General features: G+C 41.2%; 1 protein-coding gene across 1 annotated transcript in view; it reads left to right on the top strand.

The window, feature by feature from the left end:
* The window catches only part of UBE2H (ubiquitin conjugating enzyme E2 H), a 242,895-nt gene that overhangs the window by 172,287 nt on the left and 45,396 nt on the right, over positions 1 to 25,212 (top strand). Inside the window, exon 4 of the mRNA XM_053716375.1 lies at positions 13,300 to 13,339. Coding sequence (XP_053572350.1) covers positions 13,300 to 13,339 — 40 coding nt within the window. The remainder of the gene's footprint in view (positions 1 to 13,299; positions 13,340 to 25,212) is intronic.

Genomic DNA, 25,212 nt, shown 5'->3' with positions numbered 1-25,212 from the left:
AAAAGGAATTTAAGATTAGAACAAGCTGAAAGTATCTTTCATTCGCTGACTATTTTTGTCAGACCATAGGAAACCGGTCTGACATCTATGAATATAATTCTGGTATTAGGAGAAAAATAACTATTTGGCGAATTGATTCTCCAATCATGCTAAATGGAGCCTGTACCAAAATAAAATTCAGGTAAAGAAGCATCAAAATACCCTGAACAATATTAGACGAGAGATGGAACTTTAGGGAAAAAAAATATTGCAAAACTAATAATGGTCATGGTGATTGGAACTAAAACAAAATTTATGCTTACCTAAGAAAATTTCTTTCTTTTGCGATGTACCTAGTCCACGGATTCATCCTAACTTGTGGGATATTGTCCTTCTTGACAGGAAGTAGCAAAGAGAGCACCACAGCAGAGCTGTCTATATAGCTCCCCCTTAACTCCACCCCCCAGTCATTCGACCGAAGGCCAAGGAAGAAAAGGAGAAACTATAAGGTGCAGAGGTGACTGAAGTTTACATAAAATCTGTCTTGAATAGACAGGGTGGGCCGTGGACTCGGTACATCGTAAAAGAAATTTATCAGGTAAGCATAAATTCTGTTTTCTTTTGCAAGATGTACCAAGTCCACGGATTCATCCTAACTTGTGGGATACCAATACCAAAGCTTTAGGACACGGAGGAAGGGAGGGACAAGACAGGAACCTAAACGGAAGGCACCACTGCTTGCAAAACCTCTCTCCCAAAAATAGCCTCCGAACAAGCAAAAGTATCAAATTTGTAAAATCTGGAAAAGGTATGAAGCGAAGACCAAGTTGCAGCCTTACAAATCTGTTCAACAGAAGCATCATTTTTAAAAACCCATGTGGAAGCCACCGCTCTAGTGGAGTGAGCTGTAATTCTTTCAGGAGGCTGCTGTCCAGGAGTCTCATAAGCCAAACGGATGATGCTTTTCAGCCAAAAGGAAAGAGGTAGCCGTAGCCTTTTGACCTCTACGCTTTCCATCATAGACAACAAACAAAGAAGATGATTGGCGAAAATCTTTGGTTGCCTGCAAATAAAACTTCAAGGCACGAACCACGTCCAAGTTGTGCAACAGACGTTCCTTCTTAGAAGAAGGATTAGGACACAGAGAAGGAACAACAATTTCCTGATTGATATTCCTGTTAGAAACAACCTTAGGGTACGCAAAACCACCTTATCAGCATGGAAAACAAGATAAGGCCGAGTCACATTGTAATGCAGATAGTTCAGAAACTCTTCGAGCTGAAGAGATAGCAACTAGAAACAGAAGTTTCCAAGATAGAAGCTTAATATCTATGGAATGCATGGGTTCAAACGGAACCCCCTGAAGAACTTTAAGAACTGAATTGAGACTCCATGGCGGAGCAACAGGTTTAAACACAGGCTTAAGGGGGGCGGAGCCAGCAACAGAAAAAACAAGACGCACATTTCATGGGCTCCTGAAAAATAATTTGAGTTGGAGGTATAAATAATAAATTATAGCAAAGTGTTTGATCCAAAACCTTACTCCTGCAGAGTAACTTACATAAAAACCTATTTAAAGTAACTTTTAATATTTACTACGGCATATATCTGGATCTCAGCCGCTTGCAGTGATCACGAGGCAGCCGTGATTGTAGGCCTTAAAGCCGTTGTCTGATGCATAGAGAACTCTGCACTACGCACGTAAATATGGAGGACTTCTATCAGCAGGTTCTAGTGCTGCTTAACAATTTCGCAGAGCAGATGCACAACAGACTAGATAGCTTGCTTCCTACATGAGGCACTGGGATTATAGGGGAACCTGAGGCGATGTTGACAAAGGCGATTGCTACGGGCCCTATTATGAACACTGACATCGTGGATACAGCTGGATATATGCAGGAGGTAACTGAGGTGAGTGAGGACCTGCAGGGGACACTACAGATTGAAATTTTTCATGTGAATGAGCGACATGCAGGGAGAGCATTGTCCAAACCCCGACTTACATATGAAAAAGAGGCCAGCAGTTCTAAATCTAATTTTCTCCGCTCAGCTTCTTGTGATACAGGGGCCAGGTCTATTAAAGTTGCGCTGGAGAATTCAAAGGGGGTGAGTACCTTGAGCCTGCATAACGCCCCTGTGCAATCTGAGGCAACATTTGTAGTCTTGCCTATATGGTGTGATCCCCCACAACTAACCTGGCACCAAGATATCGATACCGAGTGCAGTGAGTCTTCAAAGGAGCCTGCACAAACTGACCTTTTTACCACACAGGGAAGAGAGAGGGAAATCTGGCCTCAGGAGAGATTGGACGCAAGTACATCTAGATCGGCACACATGATTGCCCCATGTTTCTCCCTTTACATTTGGATCAATGCCCTTTATTTTGCAGACCTGAGTCAAACAAGTGCCTTCTGGAAACTCTACCACGGGCTTACAGGAACCCCCCATCATATAAAACTTGCCAAAGGTATAGGTTAAAGAATTAATCATAAGGATGCTCAGCAGTCGCCTTCTACTAACTGAGACTGCATAGTGAAAACCTTTTGCCTCGGCTTCAATATTTAAGATGCAGGTATCTCTCAGCACTGGGAACTTTTATGATGGCAGAGATGCTGGATACATTAGTTCCCTAGCCGGTATGGGATATTCACTTTGATCTTGGTTGTTTCTTTTCAAATAGGGGTGAATGTTATATGGTGTGCCTAAATGTATTCAAGTGTTTGACTTTAGATTATACATACTGCAAATGAATATTACATTGTTTAATGGGTGTGTTATCTGTATCTGCTTTGTGTGCTAGTTTAACAAGAAGATTTCCCGATAGTGGATGTAATTGCCATGTGCTACCACTAGAGGGGAGTCAAAGTTCAGCTACAACTTGAACTGTACGGCAAACTTTTGTGATTCTGCAGCCTCAGTCATTCATTCCCATTTTCCTTGAGACTCCCTGTCCTGGGAATGGAGATTTGTTCCCCACAAACATATTTATAAGCATAGACTCTGAACATTACTGGGAACTTCAGAAATACTCCTCAGACATCTGGACTCAGCATCTGGTATTTATTATTGATAGCTTCTCTCATTTGATATTTATACCTTACTTAGAGTGTGTCCATCACCCTGCCTATAATGCCCTAGCTCTAGAGATGTAAAGGAATTAAAGACAAGGTTTGCCACCAATATGTCACTGGAGTAATTGTATTTACCTAGCTGTGCCCCCTAAATAGCATGGTATTATCTGTGGCATCTTAACCTGTACATTTAATACTGTCCAAAATCCATGGAACTCATTGTATTTTCCTCTCCTTTAACCATAGATCTCTGCTAGCAGATTAGATGCCCAATTGCTGGGTATAGGGCCCATGCCCAGTAAGCGGGATATAAAGATATGAGGAAAGAAGAAGTATAATTTTCATTTTCTTTCTCTTTAACACAGCATAGCTACAGCGTTACTTTTCCTTATGCTAACAAAGGCCACGCTATATTAAACCTACCAATATAGAAACCGGTATAGCAGCACAATACCCCTGCAGATTGTCCCTATTTCAGAATATTTGCTTTACCCATTTATTGGTGTCGCAATTAGTATACAACTAGATATACACATTTCTATCTAATTTAATTACTATCTAATTTAAGTCAAGCTATTAGCCTCTAATATTTTAATTTGTAGACAACACATACAGGGTGAGTGCATTCTCTACCCGATGGCACTTATATATATATATATATTTTCATACCTGTACCTATAATTTTCCAAACGCTGAGGACTAATATGGTGCCCCCTTAACATTTGCTATTTACTATTTGCTATTTAGGTCTAAGGATGATGGCCTCACGGTCTGAAGTTTTGAAAATATAGCTATCTGAGAGACTGACTGTTTAAGGGACTACCTCCTCTCCGTACCTGTTTTATATATATCATTAGCCCAAGGCTTAGCCTGCTTGACGCAGTTTTATTTCATTATACCTTTAGTTATGTTTAAGTTGCTAGTCTAAACATGTCACTAATCACAAGATATTGATTAGTTTTCCCAGACTGTGCCATATCCATAGTTTAGCCTTACCTATGTATCACATTTTTTGCAAACCAGGATTTGAGTCTCTGATTATGTCAGTATTCTACCTTAGCCTACTGTCCTATAAGTTGGTTTGAACTCTCTTTGCTTAAAGCTTCTCTGCTATATATAAGTATGTTGCAGTTTTACTCCCCAGTTTTTTTACTGTCCACAACGCAGCATTTACTGAAAGTGTTTCCCTATTGCCAGAATTGTACTTTTACCAATCTAACTGCAGGGTTACATCTTTGTTTCTTATGGGTTAAAAGTCTTCTTCTACTACTCCATTTCAGTCATGGTAAATATATAAGTTGGCCCTGATAAGGGGAGTTTAAGGGTAATGCTTATGTACAGACACAAAAGAAAGAGTAGAACTGCTGTATATTTTGCCATGTTGAATTGACAAAAGAAAAAGTACAATTGCTGCTTGTTCTGCCATGATGGAGTGTTTCTACACATTGCAGCCTAAGTTGGGAAATTGATATCGACACCACATAATCCAACATAGCATACCATACTACTTTGAAGCCTGAGATATTATATGCTTATGAATATTCTTGCACTACCTATATCGTTATTATGTCTAGAGGTTCTGTTTGCTAAAGTTTTTATCTCGAGCCTGCACCTAAAACTGGCATGATTCCTCCAATAGTCTAGTTAACCATGTTTTGTTTAGATGGTTCCGTTTTGCTCATTACTAAACATTATATACAGCCTCCACTATTCTTCCCAAAAACCATAATCCATAAAATTAGGCATTTTTACATTTACCCTGTCTATGTTATAATAGTCACCTTGTGTGGCAATGATTTGCTATTATAAAGGATTTCACACCTTGGTTACAACCCTGAAGGGACTCCAAAGTCACATGCCAATTAGTTTAGCATCCCATACATACCAACACTTAATATATACTAGTTCACAGATAGATCTTGCACACATTAGGATACTGTGCACCTTTCTTGATTTTGCTTTAATGAGCCAGTGGTTGCAATAGGAAATGGGTATTAGCTGGTCTATATATCTGTGGAATATTGTCTGTAACACGCCATATTGTCTCTAACTTTTAATATACCTTATATTGAGATAAGCTCTCTATTACTACCGGGTTTTCATTCCTGTGTTTTACCTTTAGGCTAGCACCAAAGATATTATTATATGGGGGTTGGGCTGTCAGCGGCCGAGACAGCGAGACCCTCTTTTCCTCCATAGTAGCTAGGTGCAGGCCTCTATCTACAACTGGGAGCTCAGAGACATGTAACTGCTCATAAACAAAACTGGCTGTTCTCAGTATCATCATTATAGCTTTTAAATACATAGATACCTTAATGTGAAACATATTCGATATATATTTACTTATTATATTCAAACTCCCACCTCCCCCCCCCCCCCCACCCCTATAATCAACCTATTTCCTGTGCATCTGTTTGGCAAATTTAGAAGACAAGCTGACATCTCTTATCTGCTTCTCGTAGGTAACTCATCACCTCCGCCCCCCCACTCCACTTAATATGCCTCCCTTAAGTGGGAGGACTGACCACGCGGTTTTTCTCACATATACCGCACCCTATATACCCTCCTTTCTAGCTAAATCTTGCAGGTTATCATTATACTCAGCTTTATTTTTTTCTTAATCTATGCAAGATTGTCCAAATATATATATGCACGTAATAATATTATCCCTTTAGCACCTTACTTAATTTACACACTATTCATATTAGTAAGAGATAAAATTATAAAAAACTGAGGTTTACCAACGAGACCCACAAGTGGTCTCTTTTGTTTGCACATGCCTTCTTTTATCTTAAATGCTTGTGATGGTCCAAGAGCGGCCTAGGATTTTATTTAAAAGGCATTTCAATATTTGGCATTCTATGTATCTCATGGTTGCATGATATGTAAATTGTTACACTTGCGTTTATTTTCTGTGTTTGTTTTCTCATTCTTGTAACACTAAATCTTACTGTATGTGACATGCAATGCAAGAACCTGTTTTTATGACTATTGTATGCCTTTGAATATTCCTCAATAAAAATTATTAAAAAAAAAATAAAAAATAAACACAGGCTTAATTCTAACTAAAGCCTGACAAAAAACCTGAATGTCTGGGACATCTGCCAGACGCTTGTGCAACAGAATAGACAAAGCAGATATCTGTCCCTTTAAGGAATTAGCGGACAATCCTTTCCCAATCCTTCTTGGAGAAAAGACAAAATCCTAGGAATCCTGATCTTACTCCATGAGTAGCCTTTGGATTTGCACCAAAAAATATATTTACGCCATATCTAAAGATAGATCTTCCTGATGACAGGCTTTCGTGCCTGAATCAAGGTATCTATGACCGACTCAAAGAAACCCTGCTTTGATAAAATCAAGCGTTCAATCTCCAAGCAGCCAGTTGCAGAGAAATTAGATTTGGATGCTTGAATGGACCTTGAATCAGAAGGTCCCGTCTCAGTGGCAGAGTCCATGGTGGCAGAGATGACATATCCAGAAGGTCTGCATTCCAAGTCCTGCGTGGCCACGCAGGCGCTATCAAAATCACCGAAGCTCTCTCCTGGCAATCAAGGAGAGGGAATGGTGGAAAGACATAAGCCAGGTTGAACGACCAGGGTACTGCTAGAGCATCTATCAGTACTGCCTGAGGATCCCTGGACCTGGATCTGTAACGAGGAAGTTTGGCGTTCTGACAAAAAAAAATTTCTGACCAATTTTGGTGTGCCCCATAGCTGAACCAGTTGACCAAACACCTCCGGATGGAGTTCCCACTCCCCCGGATGAAAAGTCTGACGACTTAGAAAATCTGCCTCCCAGTTCTTCACCCTTGGGATATAGATCGCTGATAGATGGCAAGAGTGAGCCTCTGCCCATCGGGTTATCCTGGAAACTTCTATCATCGCCAAGGAACTCCTTGTTCCCTCCTGATGATTGATATAAGCTACAGTCGGCCGTCACAATAACCCACGCTGGCCTGCGGAAACACATTCCCCTGGACAGGTGATCCTGTGACAACCACCAAAGAAGAGTCTCTGGTCTCTGGATTCAGATTTATCTGAGGAGATAAATCTGCATAATCCCCATTCCACTGATTGAGCATGCATAAGTTGCAGTGGTCTGAGATGCAAGCGAGCAAACGGAGCTATGTCCATTGCCGCTACCATAAGTCCGATTACCTCCATACACTGAGCCACTGACGGCCGAGAAATGGAATGAAGAGCTCGGCAGGTGGTTAAAATCTTTGATTTCCTGACCTCCGTCAGAAATATTTTCATGTCCACCGAATCTATCAGAGTTCCCAGGAATGGAACTCTTGTGAGAGGAATAAGAGAACTCCTTTTTTCACGTTCACCTTCCACCCATGAGATCTTAGAAAGGCCAACACTAAGTCCGTGGGAGACTTGGCAAGTTGGAAAGTCGACGCTTGAATTAAGATGTCGTCTAGATAAGGCGCCACTGCTATGCCCCTCGGCCTTAGGCCCGCCAGAAGGGACCCTAGCACCTTTGTGAAGATTCTTGGTGCCGTGGCCAACCCGAAGGGAAGAGCCACAAACGGGTAATGCCTGTCCAGAAAGGCAAACCTGAGGAACTGGTGATGATCTTTGTGGATAGGAATGTGTAGATACGCATCCTTTAGATCCACGGTAGTCATATATTTACCCTCCTGGATCATTGGTAAAATAGTCCGAATGGTCTCCATCTTGAAGGATGGAACTCTTAGGAATTGGTTTAGGATCTTGAGATCTAGAATTGGTCTGAAGGTTCCCTCTTTTTTGGGAACCACAAACAGATTGGAGTAGAAACCTTGCCCCTGTTCTGTTTTCGAAACTGGGCAGATCACTCCCATGGTAAAAAGGTCTTCTACACAGCGTAAGAACGCCTCTCTTTTTGTCTGGTTTACAGACAATTGAGAAAGCTGGAATCTCCCCCTTGGAGGAGGATCTTTGAAATCTAGGAGATACCCCTGGGTTACAAATTCTACGGCCCAGGAGTCCTGAACGTCTCTTGCCCAGGCCTGAGCAAAGAAAGAAAGTCTGCCCCCTACTTGATCCGGTCCCGGATCGGTGGCTACCCCTTCATGCTGTCTTAGTGGCAGCAGCAGGCTTTTTGGCCTGTTTACCCTTGTTCCAAGCCTGGTTAGGTCTCCAGGTTGGCTTGGATTGAGCAAAGTTCCCCTCTTGCTTTTCAGCAGGGGAAGAGGAAGCGGGACCACCCTTGAAGTTTCGAAAGGAACGAAAATTTTGTTTGGTCCTTGTCTTTTGACTTATCTTGATGGAGGGCATGACCCTTCCCTCCAGTGATGTCTGAAATGATCTTTCAGTGCAGGCCCGAATAGGGTCTTACCTTTGAAAGGGATGGTCAAAAGCTTAGATTTAGATGACTCATCAGCTGACCAGGACTTAAGCTATAACGCTCTTTGCGCTAAAATGGCAAAACCTGAATTCTTTGCCGCTAACTTAGCAAGATAAGTGGCGTCTGTAATAAAAGAATTAGCCAACTTAAGGGCCTTAATTCTGTCCAAAATATCATCTAGTGGGGTCTCCATCTGAAGAGCCTCTTCTAAAGCCTCAAACCAAAAAGCAGCTGCAGTGGTTACCGGAACAATGCACGCTATAGGTTGAAGAAGAAAACCCTGATGAACAAAAAATTTCTTTAGGAGACCCTCTAACTTTTTATCCATAGGATCAATGAAAGCACAACTGTCTTCAATAGGTATAGTTGTACGCTTAGCCAGAGTAGAAATAGCTCCCTCCACCTTAGGAACCGTCTGCCACGAGTCCCGCATGGTGTCAGATATGGGAAACATTTTCTTAAAAACAGGAGGGGGAGCGAACGGAATACCTGGTCTATCCCACTCCTTAGTAATAATGTCTGAAATCCTCCTTAGGGACAGGAAAAACATCAGTGTAAACAGGAACCTCTAAATATTTGTCCATTTTACACAATTTCTCTGGAACGACAATAGGGCCACAATCATCCAGATTAGCTAAAACCTCCCTGAGCAATAAACAGAGGTGCTCTAGCTTAAATTTAAATGCTGTCATATCTGAATCTGTCCAAGGGAACATCTTTCCTGAATCAGAAATCTCTCCCTCAGACAGCAAATCCCCCATCCCTACCTCAGAACATTGTGAGGGAATATCGGATACGGCTACTAAAGCATCAGAAGGCTCAGCATTTGTTCTTAACCCAGAGCTACTGCGCTTCCCTTGCAACCCTGGCAGTTTAGATAACTACTCTGTGAGGGTAGTATTCATAACTGAAGCCATATCTTACAAGGTGAAAGAATTAGACGCACTAGAAGTACTTGGCGTCGCTTGTGCGGGCGTAACTGGTTGTGACACTTGGGGAGAACTAGATGGCGAAACCTGATTTCCTTCTGTCTGAGAATCATTTAATGCCAAATTCTTATAAGTCAAAATATGCTGTTTGCAATTTATAGACATATCGGTACAATTGGGACACATTCTTAGAGGGGGTTCCACAATGGCTTCTAAACAAATTGAACAATGAGTTTCCTCAGTGTCAGACATGTTTAACAGGCTAGTAATGAAGCAAGCAAGCTTGGAAAACACTTTATTTATTGAAAAAAACACAATTTGCAAAAACTGTACTGTACCTTTAAGAGAAAAAAAGGCATACACAAACTGCAAAACAGGTTAAAATTGCTTCAAAAAATCCCAAATTTTAAGTATACCCACTAAGCTTTAGAAGGATTGCACCACAAGTAAAAAAGCAATAGACCCCCAAATGAAAAAAACGGATTGATAATTGTCTAAAACCAGTTAAAACCTCCTAAAGCACCTTGCCACAGCTCTGCTGTGGCCCTACCTGCCCTTAGGAAGTGATATGGGGTTTAAAGCTTCAATTAGTCCCTCAGAAGACTATCAGGACCTCAGGAGAAGTTGCTTGCTGCTAGTAAATGCGCAACTGAGGTGCGAAAATAGGCCCCACCCACCTCACTCGATGTTGCTGGGGCCTACACAAAACTAACAAACCCTGCCTGAAAGCCATGTGGGTTATAAACAACCCAAAAGAACCCTCAAGCAAATGTCCCATAAAACAGAAAATGTTACTCCCAGACACAAAAACGTTTGTCCCAAATTCACATAACCAACTGAGTGCCCACAAAAAATTAACCCTTTATGCAAGCTAGTAAAAACCTCTGATAACTCTAGGATTACTGCTTACCCTTCCCCTAATGGGGACACTGTCAGCCTTTCTGAGTTAACAGTCTCTGCAGAAAATATGACTGAACAAACCTCAGTGCTGTATAGCAAGAAACCGTTCCTCACACTGAAGTTTTCCTGTACTCCTCAGCTCATGTGGGAACAGCAGTGAACCTTAGTTACAAATACTAAGATCATCATCCTCCAGGCAGAAATCTTCATCTATGTCCTGCCTGAGAGTAAATAGTACAACACCGGTACCATTTAAATATAACACTTAATTGAAGATAAAATAAATCTAACAGTTTAACACCTCTTCTTTTTACCCTTCCTGCTTAGAGCCAGCAAAGAGAATGACTGGGGGGTGGAGTTAAGGGGGGAGCTATATAGACAGCTCTGCTGTGGTGCTCTTTGCTACTTCCTGTCAGGACAATATCCCACAAGTTAGGATGAATTTGTGGACTCGGTACATCTTGCAAAAGAAATTAAAACATTCATCGAATCTATTATAGACATAAACTGCTCTTGTAGAACAAGAGGCAAAATACTCCAAATTGACTCCATATTAAAACAAAACTGATTTGAAGTCTTAAAATCCAGAACTGGCCTGTAAGTTCCCTGCTTCTTGGGAACAAAGAGGAGGTTGAAATAAAACCCCTGGCCTTGTTTCAACCTTGGAACTGTGACTATAAATCCTAAAGATTTCATATCTGGGAAAAGTCTTGTGCTTTTACAGTATTCTTTGGAACAAGAGATTTACTAGTGCTAATAATAAAGGAGACATTTAGTCCTGAAGTATAAAAAAAAAAAAACCTTCATGCTGAACGTTCCTTTATTTGCCTGCAGCTTATGCGACGCTAAGCACCTCAGGCAGCCCACGGCAGAACGCTATTTTTTCATTGACGTGACGTTTCCACCTCTTAGCTAATAGCTGAGTGGGCCAATCGGCATTATGCTGGATAGCTAGCTTGCTGTTGGCTGACATCGCCTCATTGATAGCGTTCTGCCGTGGGCAGCCTGAGGTGTTTAGCGTGACATAAGCAGCAAGCAAATAAAGGAACTTCCAGCATGAAGTTTTTTATTTTTAGATATACTTCAGGACTGAAAGTCCCCTTTATTTGTAGCACTGGTAAGTTTCAAAAACCCTAGAATTTACCTTCTATTTAAGAGAATATTTTAGAGAGCGCATCACTAACCGGAAAAACCTCCAGTGACTTAGCAGTAGGTTTAAAAAAACAATTGCACAACAGACGTAACCTCAGGAACTTCAGGATCCTAGATCAGGTTTAAATAGAAAAAAACAAAGTATGGTTCTATATTTTGATCAGATATTGACTCCTGATCAACTATTAATATTTCACCCTCTGAGGACATATCCGATAAATCAAGGTCTGAAACATGCATCCTAACATACTTAGATCTATTTAAATCAGATAAGTTAAACAAGGGCTTATCAGAAACTGACCTTTGACACTTACTAGGAGCAGGCATAGCCGCCAACATTTCAGACACAGTAGAGCATACAAAATCTTTAAATCTTGGAGCGAAAACTATAGACTGGTACCTTTTTAAAAGGAAAAGCCGCATTAGTCAGACTAGGATGCTTAAAATCCATTCATACAAGAATGTGGTAGAGAAATGACATTAAAGAATTTGCATAAAAAATCCTAGAAAATAGGAAAGCATAAGCATAGAACATATTATCCCAATAATGCAGCTCTAAACAGTATAACAATAACGACGTATGCATCCATAAAGTGATGTGCGCCAACCTGACATATCATAATAGCGCAGAGGGGAAAGACCGAAGAGTGTATACTAAGAGCACACATCACAAAACTGATAACTACATGCATGCGCACACAAACAGAAGCCGATGCAAGTTAAACATGCGCACAAAGCTGACACAGACTAAATAAACATGGTGCGAAAATCTAAATAATTCACTAAGACGTGTGCTTCAAGAAAGTAAAACCTAGGGTAAAATAAATATGCAGCCCAAAATCCCATACATGGCCTATAATATATGCATACATAAGTGTAGCTGATTAACTTTCACTGGGTGTAATTGTGCCACTACCCAATACTCCTTAAGCTTCCCTATGTCCAAACAGTAGCTGGTGTGAGGACCCCTCTCACAGAAGAACTTCTGGAGCACCTCCATTCTTCACCTTACTCCTGTGAAGGCAAAGAAAAGACTGGTTTACCAGTGATGTGGGAGGGTTTTTTTTAGGGTTCAGAGTTTTGGTAATCTTTTACTCCTCTTAGTGGCCAGGATTATAATTCCCCAGGAGTAATGGCTAATGTACTCTCACTACCTTTTATGAAAGAAAAGGAAAAAGCTTTTCCAACAAACTCCATGGCTTTGTGCTGTGAATGGAAGTAGAAGAGAAGTCACACGGAGGGACAGCCATGTGCAACTAAACTTTATAGGACTTTAATGGTTAAACGTGGCACCAGGTTGTGTTTCTTGGGACTTTTATGAAGCTGCTTGATTCCTGCAGTAAAGGTGTTTTGTCATATTTATGCAAAGCAATTAAGTTAATTGTACTATGGCTTTCATAAACCACCCTTTGTTGGAGGGATGATCTGGTATGTGTTTTGTGTGGGGTTTTTTTAAAAAATTTTAAAAATTTTTAAATGATTTATTACATTTTCTTCATAAAAAAACAACAAAACAAGGATACTGAAATAGATAAGTTTTTTTTTAAAATAAGAAATATGTGCTTTATAACAAACTAAATAACTGATACTTAATATTAAAAACTATATACGTTCACGTAAAGGTCTAGCCTATATGTTAACTTATTGTCTACTTTTGACTATTATAAATATCAAAGTGAAGAATAGTTTAATTACGTAGTATAAAAAAATATTCAAACTCTTTTTAAAGCCTATAAAGTATATAGTTGGCAAAAGATTACAAACGGTTCCTAAAGGTCACCTGTTATGTTTGTAAAGGTATGTTACCCTATGAGCTGGGGAGTTTAACTGCATTTTTTTTTCATGCAAATCAAGAGTTTTTAGTGTGTTTTTATTTTTCCTGACAAATTTTCCATATCATATTTCTTATTTGCTGCTTGGTTTGTTTTCAGGATTCATGAACAAAATTTTCCATCCAAATATTGACGAAGCGTAAGTATATAATTTGTCACAATTTATGCTTTTGTGCAAAATACTTGTGCTTCTTAAGTGATTAAGAAATTCAAATTCAGGGCGAGGACATTAGTGGCATGTTGGGTCATTTTCAGTAACATACATTTTGGTAAGTGGACTAACATTTCCAAGGCTTCCTCAGCTGATCAGCAATCTAGGTTCTAGTCTTTGCACCTTCAGAATGAGGGGCCATGCCAATGTTCTACCACATTAGAGACGTATGTTTTTTTTTCTACCATACTTATAAAATGGCAGCAGACATGTCAAATACTTTTTGTTGCCTTAAAAATACTTGTTAATTGCTTTTGCTTCATATTAAAAATACTGCACATTTCTATTTATATATTATATACTGTATTATCATAATTTATAAAAAGAATTATACATTTTTATAATAAGACAATAAAAGTTGGATTTGTATTTTCTCAGCTAAGAGGCCTAGAAAGGATCCAGCCTCTCAAAGCTAAATTTTAGGTGGAGATGGCAGGACAAGTGGGTGGCACCCATTGGTATGTTAGGATTCTAATCCAGGCCTAATGTTAAGGCACAATGGCTCCTTGGTGCCTGGGTTTGTCAATAATTGAGCATTAATTTTTAAACAAATTTACAATGTAATGTATCTGATTTGCTTTCTTTTGGTATCCTTTTGTTGAAAAGCATACCTAGGTTGGCTTATCAGCAATGCAGTCCTGAGAACTGCTGATTGGTGGTTGCATGTATATATTCCTCTTTCCTTCTAAATACATTGAGTCCACAGCTGCATTCATTACTTTTGGGAATACAGAACCTTGCCACCAGGAGCAGGCAAAGACACCCCAGCCAAAGGATCAAATACCTCCCCCCACTTTCATCATCCCCCAGTCATTCTTTGCCTTTTGTCACAGGAGGTTGGCAGAGAAGTATCGGAAGATTATGGAGTAGTCTCTTATGGAGGGTAGTACTCTTTGAGATGGGACTGGAGTTTTAAGTAGTCTTGTCAGCCTCTCAGTGAGAGCATTGATGAAAGTTAGAGTCAAGATATGCAGGGAGAGTCTTTCTGCGAAACCATACCGACTCATAACAGCTCCAAAAGCAATCAGCGTTGAGTTTTGTTGCCTGTTTTTCTGCACTCAAGTCCATGTCAGAAGCGCTGCTACCATCTGTCAAACTTGAAGGACCGTGTTGCTGTTCCACGGCATAGATTCCGGTAAGATTGTTTCAGTTTTTACATGCTTGTAACGTTAGAAGTCTTAGTGGGACTCCTTTATCTTTATGGAATTAAAAGGACAGTATACACTCATTTTCATATAACTGCATGTAATAGACACTGCAATAAAGAATAAGATGCACAGATACTGATATAAATATCCAGTATAAAAAATATGGGAAATAAGACACTCCCTCCCCCTTCTTTTGCATATGAAAAGACCCTTTACACAAACTGGAGCAAGCTGGAGAAGGTAGCTGACGGTATTCACATAAAACTTTAGGGCTTGGTTAGGAGTCTGAAAATCAGAGCAATCTTATTTTGAAAATAAGCAAAACTATACATTTAAAAAAAAAAACTTTATGGGCTATATAAATGGATAATCTACAAAACATTTATGCAAAGAAAAAATGTGTATAATGTCCCTTTAAGGGTCCATATCTCTGAAGGGGGATTATTGAACGTTTGGCGCTCATAGGCTTTTACTGTACATACAGGTTATTTTTGAGCTGCGCAGTTTTATGAACTGGCGTGCTTTTCTTAGCAGGATTGAGTCCTGCACGTTTCACCACGTGACAAACTGTGGTCACGTATTTGTTTCCCATTTCCGTATTCCTAACCATGTGACTACAGAGAGGATCCGTTTTCTCTACCTGTCTGAGTCATAGGGGTGTTAAGGTGCCAGTTGTTTTTTGACCATATTCTACTTAGTCGAGTTATGGAGGATTCTGATATGTTAGATTCAGATTTTGATACCTGTGTTTATTGTGAGGAGGCCGGGTAACCCAGCCCTCTCAATTATGTTCCGTATGAAGCAAGAGTGTTCTCATCTTCCCATATTGGAACGTTAGAGACCAATGAGCTATCCACCTCTGAGGATTCGGCATCCTGTGAGGTGCGTTTCCTATCATCTTCTGTTCCTACACAGCCGTTTGTCCCGCATACCGTTACTCCTCCTCCTGAAGGAGGCCTTTTTCCGCCAGAGGTTACTGCACATTTTTGCATGGCCATTTCTCTGGCCTTGGCACATTTGCATCTTCTTGCTACGTGCAAGCGAAGACTTAAACCGTGTAATCCTGCCCAAGGTCCGTCATGTAAGAGGACTTTGGTATCTGATCTGTCTTCTGGGGATGCGGTGTCCTGAGGCTTCAGAGGTGCTACCTTTAGGGTCGGAGACCCCGGATGCTCCGACGGAGGTGAATTTTGCTTTTAAATTAAGAATGGCTCGCCTACGTGTACTTCTGAGGGAAGTTTTGGCGACGTTGGAGGATCCTATTTCTGATCCGTCAACTGAATCTGTCTGCTGATTCAGATAGCGAGCTTGTTTAAACGACAGAAGGGATGGTGATCCTCTTCCTTATTGTCTTTATATTGTTATTCTTTGTCTTTGTATCTGATTCCCAGTTCCGAGCTTTTGAGGAATTGTCGCATGACAGGCGGGCCCTGTTGGTTTTACTTTCCCTTGAGCTATCTCTCGTGTACGCTTGCCTATTTTTTTTTTTCTAATCCAGTTATTATGTTGTTGTTTGGTTTTTTTTCCTGTTTTTTGAGCGTTGGATTACGTTGAAGCCCTTCTTAAGAAGACTTTTCGCTCTGGAATTCTGGTATTATCAATTTTTGTTGCGATTGATGGAATCTTCCGGTGGAAGATCTATTAAAAATAAAAGGGGTTGTCTCTGGTTGGGGTGGTGTTCCCTTGATATGTCAGACTATATTTAAGCTGTTTCTTTTTATTAATCTGTTTTCTGGCCCTACTAGAAATTTAGAATTTTCAGTTTGATCCTTGAACATATATATTGTATCCTTCATGCCGGGCTGGTCCTGTTTGGGTATAGTTTTCTCTGTTCTATTGCGGTTTGTACAGATATGTTGTACCCTGACTAGCAGGCTGGTCCTGTTTGAGTACTAGTTACCTCTCTTTTTTTTCCCCTCTCTCAAGAGGTGGTTTTCAGTCCAGAGGAAGCCCTTCTTTCCTGGAGGTCAGTCTGGTCCTGGTCATTTCGTCTTGGTTGGGCGTCTGATATTGGATCGTATGCAGTCCAAGTGGCCTACGTGTTAATCCCTGCTTTGCAAAGCTGTGCCTTGGAGTTTGAATTCTGTGGTGGCAGTTTTCGTTAACTAAGTTTCGCCTCTCTTGAGGAGGGGAGGATGGGTGACTTTTTGGCTTTTTTTTTTTTTTTCCCCGGTTCCTTTTTACAGGGGTGTAACTTCCACCTCTATTGGTGCTCCATAGGGGTTCTCTTTGGCTTGCTATGCTCTCTATGTAGAGCTTAATTCTTCCTTTTTGAGGGTCGATATACGGTTCTGTCTTACCTTCTTAGGGGGATGGATATTTTCCTATCATGTTGAGGAAATCCGAGTCCTAGGGACTGTATTGTTTTCATAACCTTGTTCTGAACCTAGCTTTCTATACAGTATTCTGTTTCCCTTGGGTTCTGGTGCTCCTAATTTTGGAGGTTCTGGTTTTCTCCATTGCCTGCTAGGAGTTTTAAAGAATCTCTCTTTTTCTTGTCCTTTCCGGTTGGTTTTGGAGTGAAGTTCCTGGGGGCAAGCTCCTTTGGTCCAGTGAATAGCTTATCCACCCAACAACCAGAGGATTGGGATTTTTAACCCAGCTACTGCTGATTTAGGCTCCTGGGTGGTTCTTGATTCTGTTTGATTTCAGTCAGAAAGTCTCCTAGGCCTTTGGAGTTAAAATACTCTATAGGCTTTCCCTGCGGTTTCCCTTCAGTCGTTCGATTGGTACTGTGGGTTGAGGATGTTTGCAGTCCGATTTTTCGGCTTGGCATGTTGCGATCTATTCCAGAATCTCCTGTCTACAGTATACCTTTCCTTATCTGGGAAATACCTTTTGATCTACTGGGGCACTTAGGCTTATCTCTCCCATGAATGTGGGAGAGTGTCTTCTGGGTTTCCTTCTGTTTTCTCTTTGAAGTCTTCGGTCTCTCTTTCTACTCGAAGGACCTGGTCTGAGTTTTTTAGTTGGGGTTTTCTGAAGTAGATCCTTTTGCTGACTCAGAGTTCAGCAGGGGGTTGAGGGACTCTTCTTTGGTGTGTCCTTTGCATATCTGTACCTTTGGTGGGATCCGATTTTGGTCTGGGCGTTCGTGCCTATCCTAGTCTTATCCTTTAGGGGATCGTGGTCAGGGATTCTTACGTAGATCTCTGGATCCTTTGAGGACAAGATTTATTCTTCCTTGTTCCCTTCTATATCACATCTCTGGGTTGATTCAGTCTGTCAGCGATGGGTATCGGGGTCCTGATGCTCCTTTTTTGTGCTACGACTCATTTTCGTGGTGGTTCTTCTCCATTATGGGTGCTCCTTCTCCATTATGGGTGCTCCTTAGTATGGAGTTGGGACAGGGTCTTCGCCCTTGGTATTTGATGTATAATGAAGGGGTGTCAGTCCTTTCCTCAGCTGGTAGCTGGTCCCTAGTTTCCCTTTTTGGGTTGACTGCCTTCCCCTCCTGGGGGGGGGGGGTTGCTGGCCCTCTATGATTTTATTTTTCTGCTTGAGGTTCTCTCTGGGCCTTCCAGGGTGTCCTGGAGTTAAGGGTTATTAGCCAGTTCTTGATAGGATGGCTAGTTCTTAGCCCGAGGGTTACGGGTGGTCTGGTGGTCTCACCTGTCGCTTCTGTCCAGATATGTGTGCTCCAAAACGGATCTAGTTACCTGTTTCTGCTCCTTTGAGGTCATGAACCTTGGTGTTAATTTCTTTTTGCTATAACGCAGCCTGCGGTCAGGCAATTGCGTTGAGATTTTGTCCATCAGGACTTCTTGCTAGGATTGCATAGTTTCTTTGTATCGATGCAGCATTGGTCCTTGAATGTCTACTCCTTGACCTGTTACGTTTCGCCAGCTGTAGTAGTCTGATGGTTAGCTTAGCTGTCTAGCAAGCGGAAGATCCGCAGTTTAAAACCAGCCGCAGCTACTTGCACCTTGAATGTGTGCTCGCAAGTTTCTGGAATATCTATCCAGGTTCCAGTATCTCTTGCAGTTCGGTAATTTGCCTTCCTGGGTCTTCTTTCTAAGGAGACTTTTCTTTTTAAAGACACTATGAGTCCACGGATTTCATCCTTACTTGTGAGATATTCACCTCCTGGTCAGCAGGAGGAGGCAAAGAGCACCACAGCAGAGCTGCTATATATAGCTCCTCCCTTCCCTCCCACTCCAGTCATTCTCTTTGCCTACGTTAGTGATAGGAAGAGGTAAAGTGAGGTGTTAGATTGGATTCTTCAATCAAGAGTTTATTATTTTTAAAGTGGTGCCAGATTGTGCTGCTTTGTTCTAGGGTGTAGCCTAGTCATTTTCAGTGTCTGTAGTAGAGCTATTGGTGGCTTTAAAGCATTAGGAACTGGTTGGACATAATTTTCACTGCGCCTCCTATACATTTATGCTGCCCTAATCTGGATAGCCTAAGCACAGTTAACTCAGGCTTATCTTATTCCACAGGACTATGGGAGGGAGAGGACCTCCTAAACCTGCTGACCTCCTAAACCTGCTGAGCTGCCTTGCTGTCCTCCTAAACCTGCTGAGCTGCCCTGCTGTCGGGCAGAATTGCAAGGTAAGTGCTGACTTTTTATTCTGGGTCTGGGAAAGGTAAGGCCAGAAGAAGTGGAGCACTTTACGTATAGGAGTCTCCATGTCCATAAATTAGAGGAGGACAATTTAAACAGCACCTTATTAGCAGGCACTAGGCTGGGGCTGAGGAGAGATTAGGATTTTTCTGTATGTTTATTTTACTGTCTGCAATAGCTCAGTTTTTCTATATTAATGGCGACTGGAATTTCGCCTTGTCAATGCCCACAATGGGCGGAGCTTAGAGTGGCGTCAATGTAGCGTTCAGTCTGCTTATTTTACTCGGCATTAGATCCATTTCTATAATGGGATTTTGCCTTGATTACGCCCACGATGGGCGGAGCTTCGAGTAGTGAGAAATTTGGCGTGCACACTGTGCTTCTACTCTATTTCTATATTTCTGGCCGCAAGTCCTTCCTTCTAGTACGGAAGTGGTTATTGAGCTACGTGAGAACCGGGCAGCACTATGATGCTGTATCCGGATTTTTTGAGTCTGCAAAATTAAAATTCTTTTGTAGACACAGTAACAGTTTGCATCTGTTTGTGTCCATTTGAGTAAATTAAACTTCCTCTACATGCAGAAATAAAGGTGGCATTTTAACATTTAAAGATACAGTGACATCTCTTATGTGTTGAATGATATTATAAGATTACATCTGCTTATGGGTACATTAGAGTACCGTTAACCTTTCCTCTTCATGCAGAAATAAAGATGACGTTTTAACTTTTAAAGACACAGTAACGTCTTTTGTGTCCGATGTTTAATAAAAGATTACAAGAGTTTGTGTACATTAGAGTACTGCTAACTTTTTTCCTCTACATGCAGAAATATGACTTTTTAACATTTAAAGACACAGTAACATCTTTTATGTTTTAAATGTTTCATGAGAATTACAACTGTTTATGTGAATTCGTTTTTGAAGCAAGAAAAAATGTTGTTTTAACATTTAAAGATACAGTAACATATTTTATGTTTTAAATGTTTCATAAGGCTTACAACGGTTTGTGATAATTCGTTGTTGAGGCAAGAAAAAAATTGTTGTTTTAACATTTAAAGACACAGTAACATCTTTTTTGTTTTAAAGGTTTAATAAAAAATAAATACAAAAAAAAAATTCAAAAAAATTTCATCTGTTTATTGGATAATTTTTTAGTTTTGAACAAGAGGTCCTGTTAGATTTTCAGGCAGCTACTGTTTAAGTATCTATTGATAAGGTTCAATTTATGCCGCAAATCTCTCCTCAAGTGTCCCAATGTTATAACCCTCACAGGCAGTGCTCTGCGATTTTTACAACAATCTCCTTCTGGAGTTACTTTGCCATTTTTTTTTTTCCCCATGTTGCGGGGTTGGCACAAAAGGAAATGGGTTACATCAGTGAATAACTTTTTCCAAATGTCTATTCCCTGAGAACTGAAAAGGAAGATTCTTCGGTAGTGTCTGAGGAGAACATCTCAGACTGTAATTCATTTATCTGTAGGAATTTTGTTCAAGTTTTATCTTCATTTATTAATTGATGAGGCTTGGAGAACAGTTCCCAAGGGGGAAGGAGCCGTTTCCACTTTAGCTAAGAGTCTACTATTCCCATAGAGGATAGTTGTGGCTTCTAAGACCGTATGGAAAGAAGTTAGAGGGCCTATTCAATGAGATGTATGTACAACAGGGCTTACAGGCAGCAAGCTGGGTTTATTGCTACCGTCTCTAGTTCGGTGGCATTTTGTTTAGGAGACGGAATCTTCTTTGGATGAAATCCATGATAGGATAAGGGCTCTTAAGAACTAGCTAATTCCTTTTATCTGAATGTCTCCCTTCAGGTTATCAATTTGGGAGGCAAGATTTCGAGTTTCTCTTTTCCAGCTCGCAGAACCTTATGGTTAAATCCTTGGTCTGCGGATGTGTCCTCTTGGTCTAAGCTGCTGGCTATATCCTTTCAAGGGGAAGACCTGGCCTGTCGAAGATTATCTCCAATATTTTTCCCGCAGGATAAGGAAACAAACAGAAAAAAAAGAACAGAGCAATTTTCGTTCTTTTTTGAATTTTCAAGGTTAGTTCTTCCTGTTACTGTTTCCAATCAAGAACAGACTACGCCTACATGGAGATACAATCCATTAAGCTTGCTGTTGCATTAAGAACAGCATGACAGGCATGCCCTGATCCGGGACCGGATCTTGTAGGGGCAGTCTTTCCTTCTTCGCTCAGACTTGGGTTGAGAGGTTCTGGATCTCTAAGTGTTGAAGAATTTTAGATATCAGAAGTTTAAACAAACTTCTCAGGGTACCGTCCTTCAAGAGGGAAACTATTTGTTCCATTTTTCCTTTGACCGTAGAGGGTTAAGTTATATCAACTGTGGATGAAAGGACGTGTACTTACGTGTTCCCATCCACTGGGATCATCCAAAGTTCCTAGGGTTTGTCTTTCCGGTCAAACATTTCCAGTTTGATTTTTCCTTTCGGTTTTGCAACAGTTTCCAGAAATGTTACAAGGGTTCTGGTATCTCTGGGTGGTGCTTCGTTTTCTGGATGACATCCTAGTCCGGACGCCTCTTTTCTGGATGACATCCTAGTCCGGACGCCTCTTTTCATCTAGCAAGATTCCATGGAAATGTCATTTATACTTCCTGCGATCTCACGGTGGGATGATAAATTGGGATAAGATTTCCTCAGTCCCGAATACAACAGTAACTTTCTTGGGAACCATAATAGATTCCCTATCTATGAAGATTTTTCTGACAGACGTCAGGAAATAAAAGATTTTCGATTCTTGTCTAGCTCTTAAGTCCACTCCTCGGCCGTCAGTTGCTTAGACATGGAGGTAATCGTGCTGATGGTAGCGGCAATGGATATCATCCCGTTTGCTCAGTTCCTTTTCTGACTTTGAGAGTTAAATATGCTCGGGTAATGGAACGGAGATTATGCGGATTTGTTTCTTCAAATACTTTTGGAGCAGGAGACAAGGGATTCTCTTCAGTGATGGTTGTCTCTGGATCATCTTTTCCAGGGATCCTGCTTTTGCAGACCATTTTGGGTGATTGTGTCAGACGCCAGCCTTCTAGGGTTCCCTAATAGGCTCAGGGAGTGTGGACTCAGTCAGAATCTGTTCTTCCTTTAGACATCCTGGAGCTGAGAGCGATATTCAATGCTTTTCCGGTCTGACCTCAGTTAGCCTCGGTTCAGCTTATCAGGTTCCAGTTGGACAACATAACTTCAGCGGCTTACATCACTCATCAGGGAGGAACAAGGAGTTCCTTAGCGATGACAGAGGTAGCCAAGATAGTTCAGTGGGCAGAGGCCCATTCTGGTTGTCTGTCAATGATCCTCATCCCAGGGGTGGACAACTGGGAGGCGAATTTTTTAATCAGGCAGACTTTTCATTCGGAGAAGTGGGATCTCCATCCGGAAATGTTTTCCAGCCTGATTCTCAGGTGGGCTCAGCCGGAATTTGATCTCTTGGCATCTCGACTGATTGCCAAGCTTCGGGTCGAGGTCTAGGGACTCCCAGGCGGAACTGATAGATGCGGTGGTCCCTTGGACCTTCAGTCTAACATACCAAATTCCTCAGTTGGCGCTTCTTCTTAGAGCCATTGCTCGGATCTAGCAGGAGAGGACATGGTGGATATGTCATCTCTGCCACTATGGAGATATCCGTTGTAAAAGCACCTTCTAATCAAGGGTCCTTTTTTTCACCCAACTCTAGTTGCTCTGAGGCTGATTACTTGCAGATTGAACACTTAATTTCTCTTGTTAAGTGTATCCAGTCCACGGATCATCCATTACTTGTGGGATATTCTCCTTCCCAACAGGAAGTTGCAAGAGGATCACCCACTGCAGAGATGCTACATAGCTCCTCCCCTCACTGCCATACCCAGTCATTCTCTTGCAACTCTCAACAAAGATGGACGTAGTAAGAGGAGAGTGGTGTATTATAGTTAGTTTTTTAACTTCAATCAAAAGTTTATTTTTAAATGGTACCGGAGTGTACTGTTTATCTCAGGCAGTATTTAGAAGAAGAATCTGCCTGCATTTTCTATGATCTTAGCAGAAGTAACTAAGATCCATGGCTGTTCTCACATATTCTGAGAAGTGAGGTAACTTCAGAGAGGGAATGGCGTGCAGGTTTTCCTGCAATAAGGTATGTGCAGTTAATATATTTCTAGGGATGGAATTTGCTAGAAAAATGCTGCTGATACCGGATTAATGTAAGTAAAGCCTTAAATGCAGTGATAGCGACTGGTATCAGGCTTATTAATAGAGATACATACTCTTATAAAAGTGTAATATAAAACGTTTGCTGGCATGTTTAATCGTTTTTATATATGTTTGGTGACAAAAGTTATTGGGGCCTAGTTTTTTTCCACATGGCTGGTTTGATTTTTGCCTAGAAACAGAGGCTTTCCACTGTTGCAATATGAGTGGAAAGGGCCTATTTTAGTGCTTTTCTGTGCAGCTAAAAATACTGACAGAGACATTCAGCTTCCCTCTGCATGATACAGGACATCTCTGAAGGGCTCAAAAGGCTTCAAAGTCGTGTTTGAGGAGGGTAACAATCACAGTAGACTGTGGCAGTTGTGACTGTGTTTTAAAAAAAAAAAAAAACGTTTTTGTAATTTATTATTCTGTTTTTGTTATTAAGGGGTTAATCATCCATTTGCAAGTGGGTGCAATGATCTGCTGACTTGTTACATACACTGTAAAATGTTAGTGTAACTGCCTTTTTTCACTGTTATTTCAAATTTTGTCAAAATTTGTTTCTCTTAAAGGCACAGTAACGGTTTTTAGATTGCTTATTAACTTGCTTTAAAGTGTTTTCCAAGCTTGCTAGTCTCATTGCTAGTCTGTACAAACATGTCTGAAACAGAGGATACTTGTTCATTATGTTTAAAAGCCATGGTGGAGCCCCATAGGAGAATGTGTACTAAATGTATTGATTTCACCTTAAACAGTAAAGATCAGTCTTTATCTATAAAAGAATTGTCACCAGAGGGGTCTGTCGAGGGGGAAGTTATGCCGACTAACTCTCCCCACGTGTCGGACCCTTCGCCTCCCGCTCAAGGGACTCACGCTAATATGGCGCGCAAGTACATCAGGGACGCCCATAGCGATTACTTTGCAGGACATGGCTGCAATCATAAATAATACCCTGTCAGAGGTATTAACCAGATTGCCTGAATTGAGAGGCAAGCGCGATAGCTCTGGGGTTAGACGAGATACAGAGCGCGTAGATGCTGTAAGAGCCATGTCTGATACTGCGTCACAATATGCAGAACCTGAGGACGGAGAGCTTCAGTCTGTGGGTGACGTCTCTGAATTGGGGAGACCTGATTCAGAGATTTCTAATTTTAAATTTAAGCTTGAGAACCTCCGTGTATTGCTTGGGGAGGTATTAGCTGCTCTGAATGACTGTGACACAATTGCAGTGCCAGAGAAATTGTGTATGCTGGATAAATACTATGCAGTGCCGATGAGTACTGATGTTTTTCCAATACCTAAAAGGCTTACAGAAATGATTAGTAAGGAGTGGGATAGGCCCGGTGTGCCCTTTTCCCCACCTCCTATATTTAGAAAAATGTTTCCAATAGATGCCACTACACGGGACTTATGACTGTCCCTAAGGTGGAGGGAGCAGTTTCTATTTTAGCAAAGCTTGCCACTATCCCGGTTGAGGACAGTTGTGCTTTTTCAGATCCAATGGATAAAAAATTAGAGGGTTACCTTAAGAAAATGTTTATTCAACAAGGTTTTATTTTACAGCCCCTTGCATGCATTGCGCCTGTCACTGCTGCGGCGGCATTCTGGTTTGAGGCCCTGGAAGAGGCCATCCATACAGCTCCATTGACTGAAATTGTTGACAAGCTAACTCAGTTTAGTCAAATGAACAATGGCATCAGAAACAAATAACGGCTAAGAATTCCGGATTCGCCATCCAGGCGCGTAGGGCGCTATGGCTCAAATCCTGGTCAGCTTATGTGACTTCAAAGTCTAAATTACTCAACATTCCTTTCAAGGGGCAGACCTTATTCGGGCCTGGTTTGAAAGAAATTATTGCTGACATTACTGGAGGTAAGGGTCATACCCTTCCTCAGGACAGGGCCAA

This window comes from Bombina bombina, chromosome 6 (assembly GCF_027579735.1).
Source record: "Bombina bombina isolate aBomBom1 chromosome 6, aBomBom1.pri, whole genome shotgun sequence".
NCBI classification, from domain to species: Eukaryota; Metazoa; Chordata; class Amphibia; order Anura; family Bombinatoridae; genus Bombina; species Bombina bombina.
This window is presented reverse-complemented; position numbering and strand designations above follow the sequence as displayed.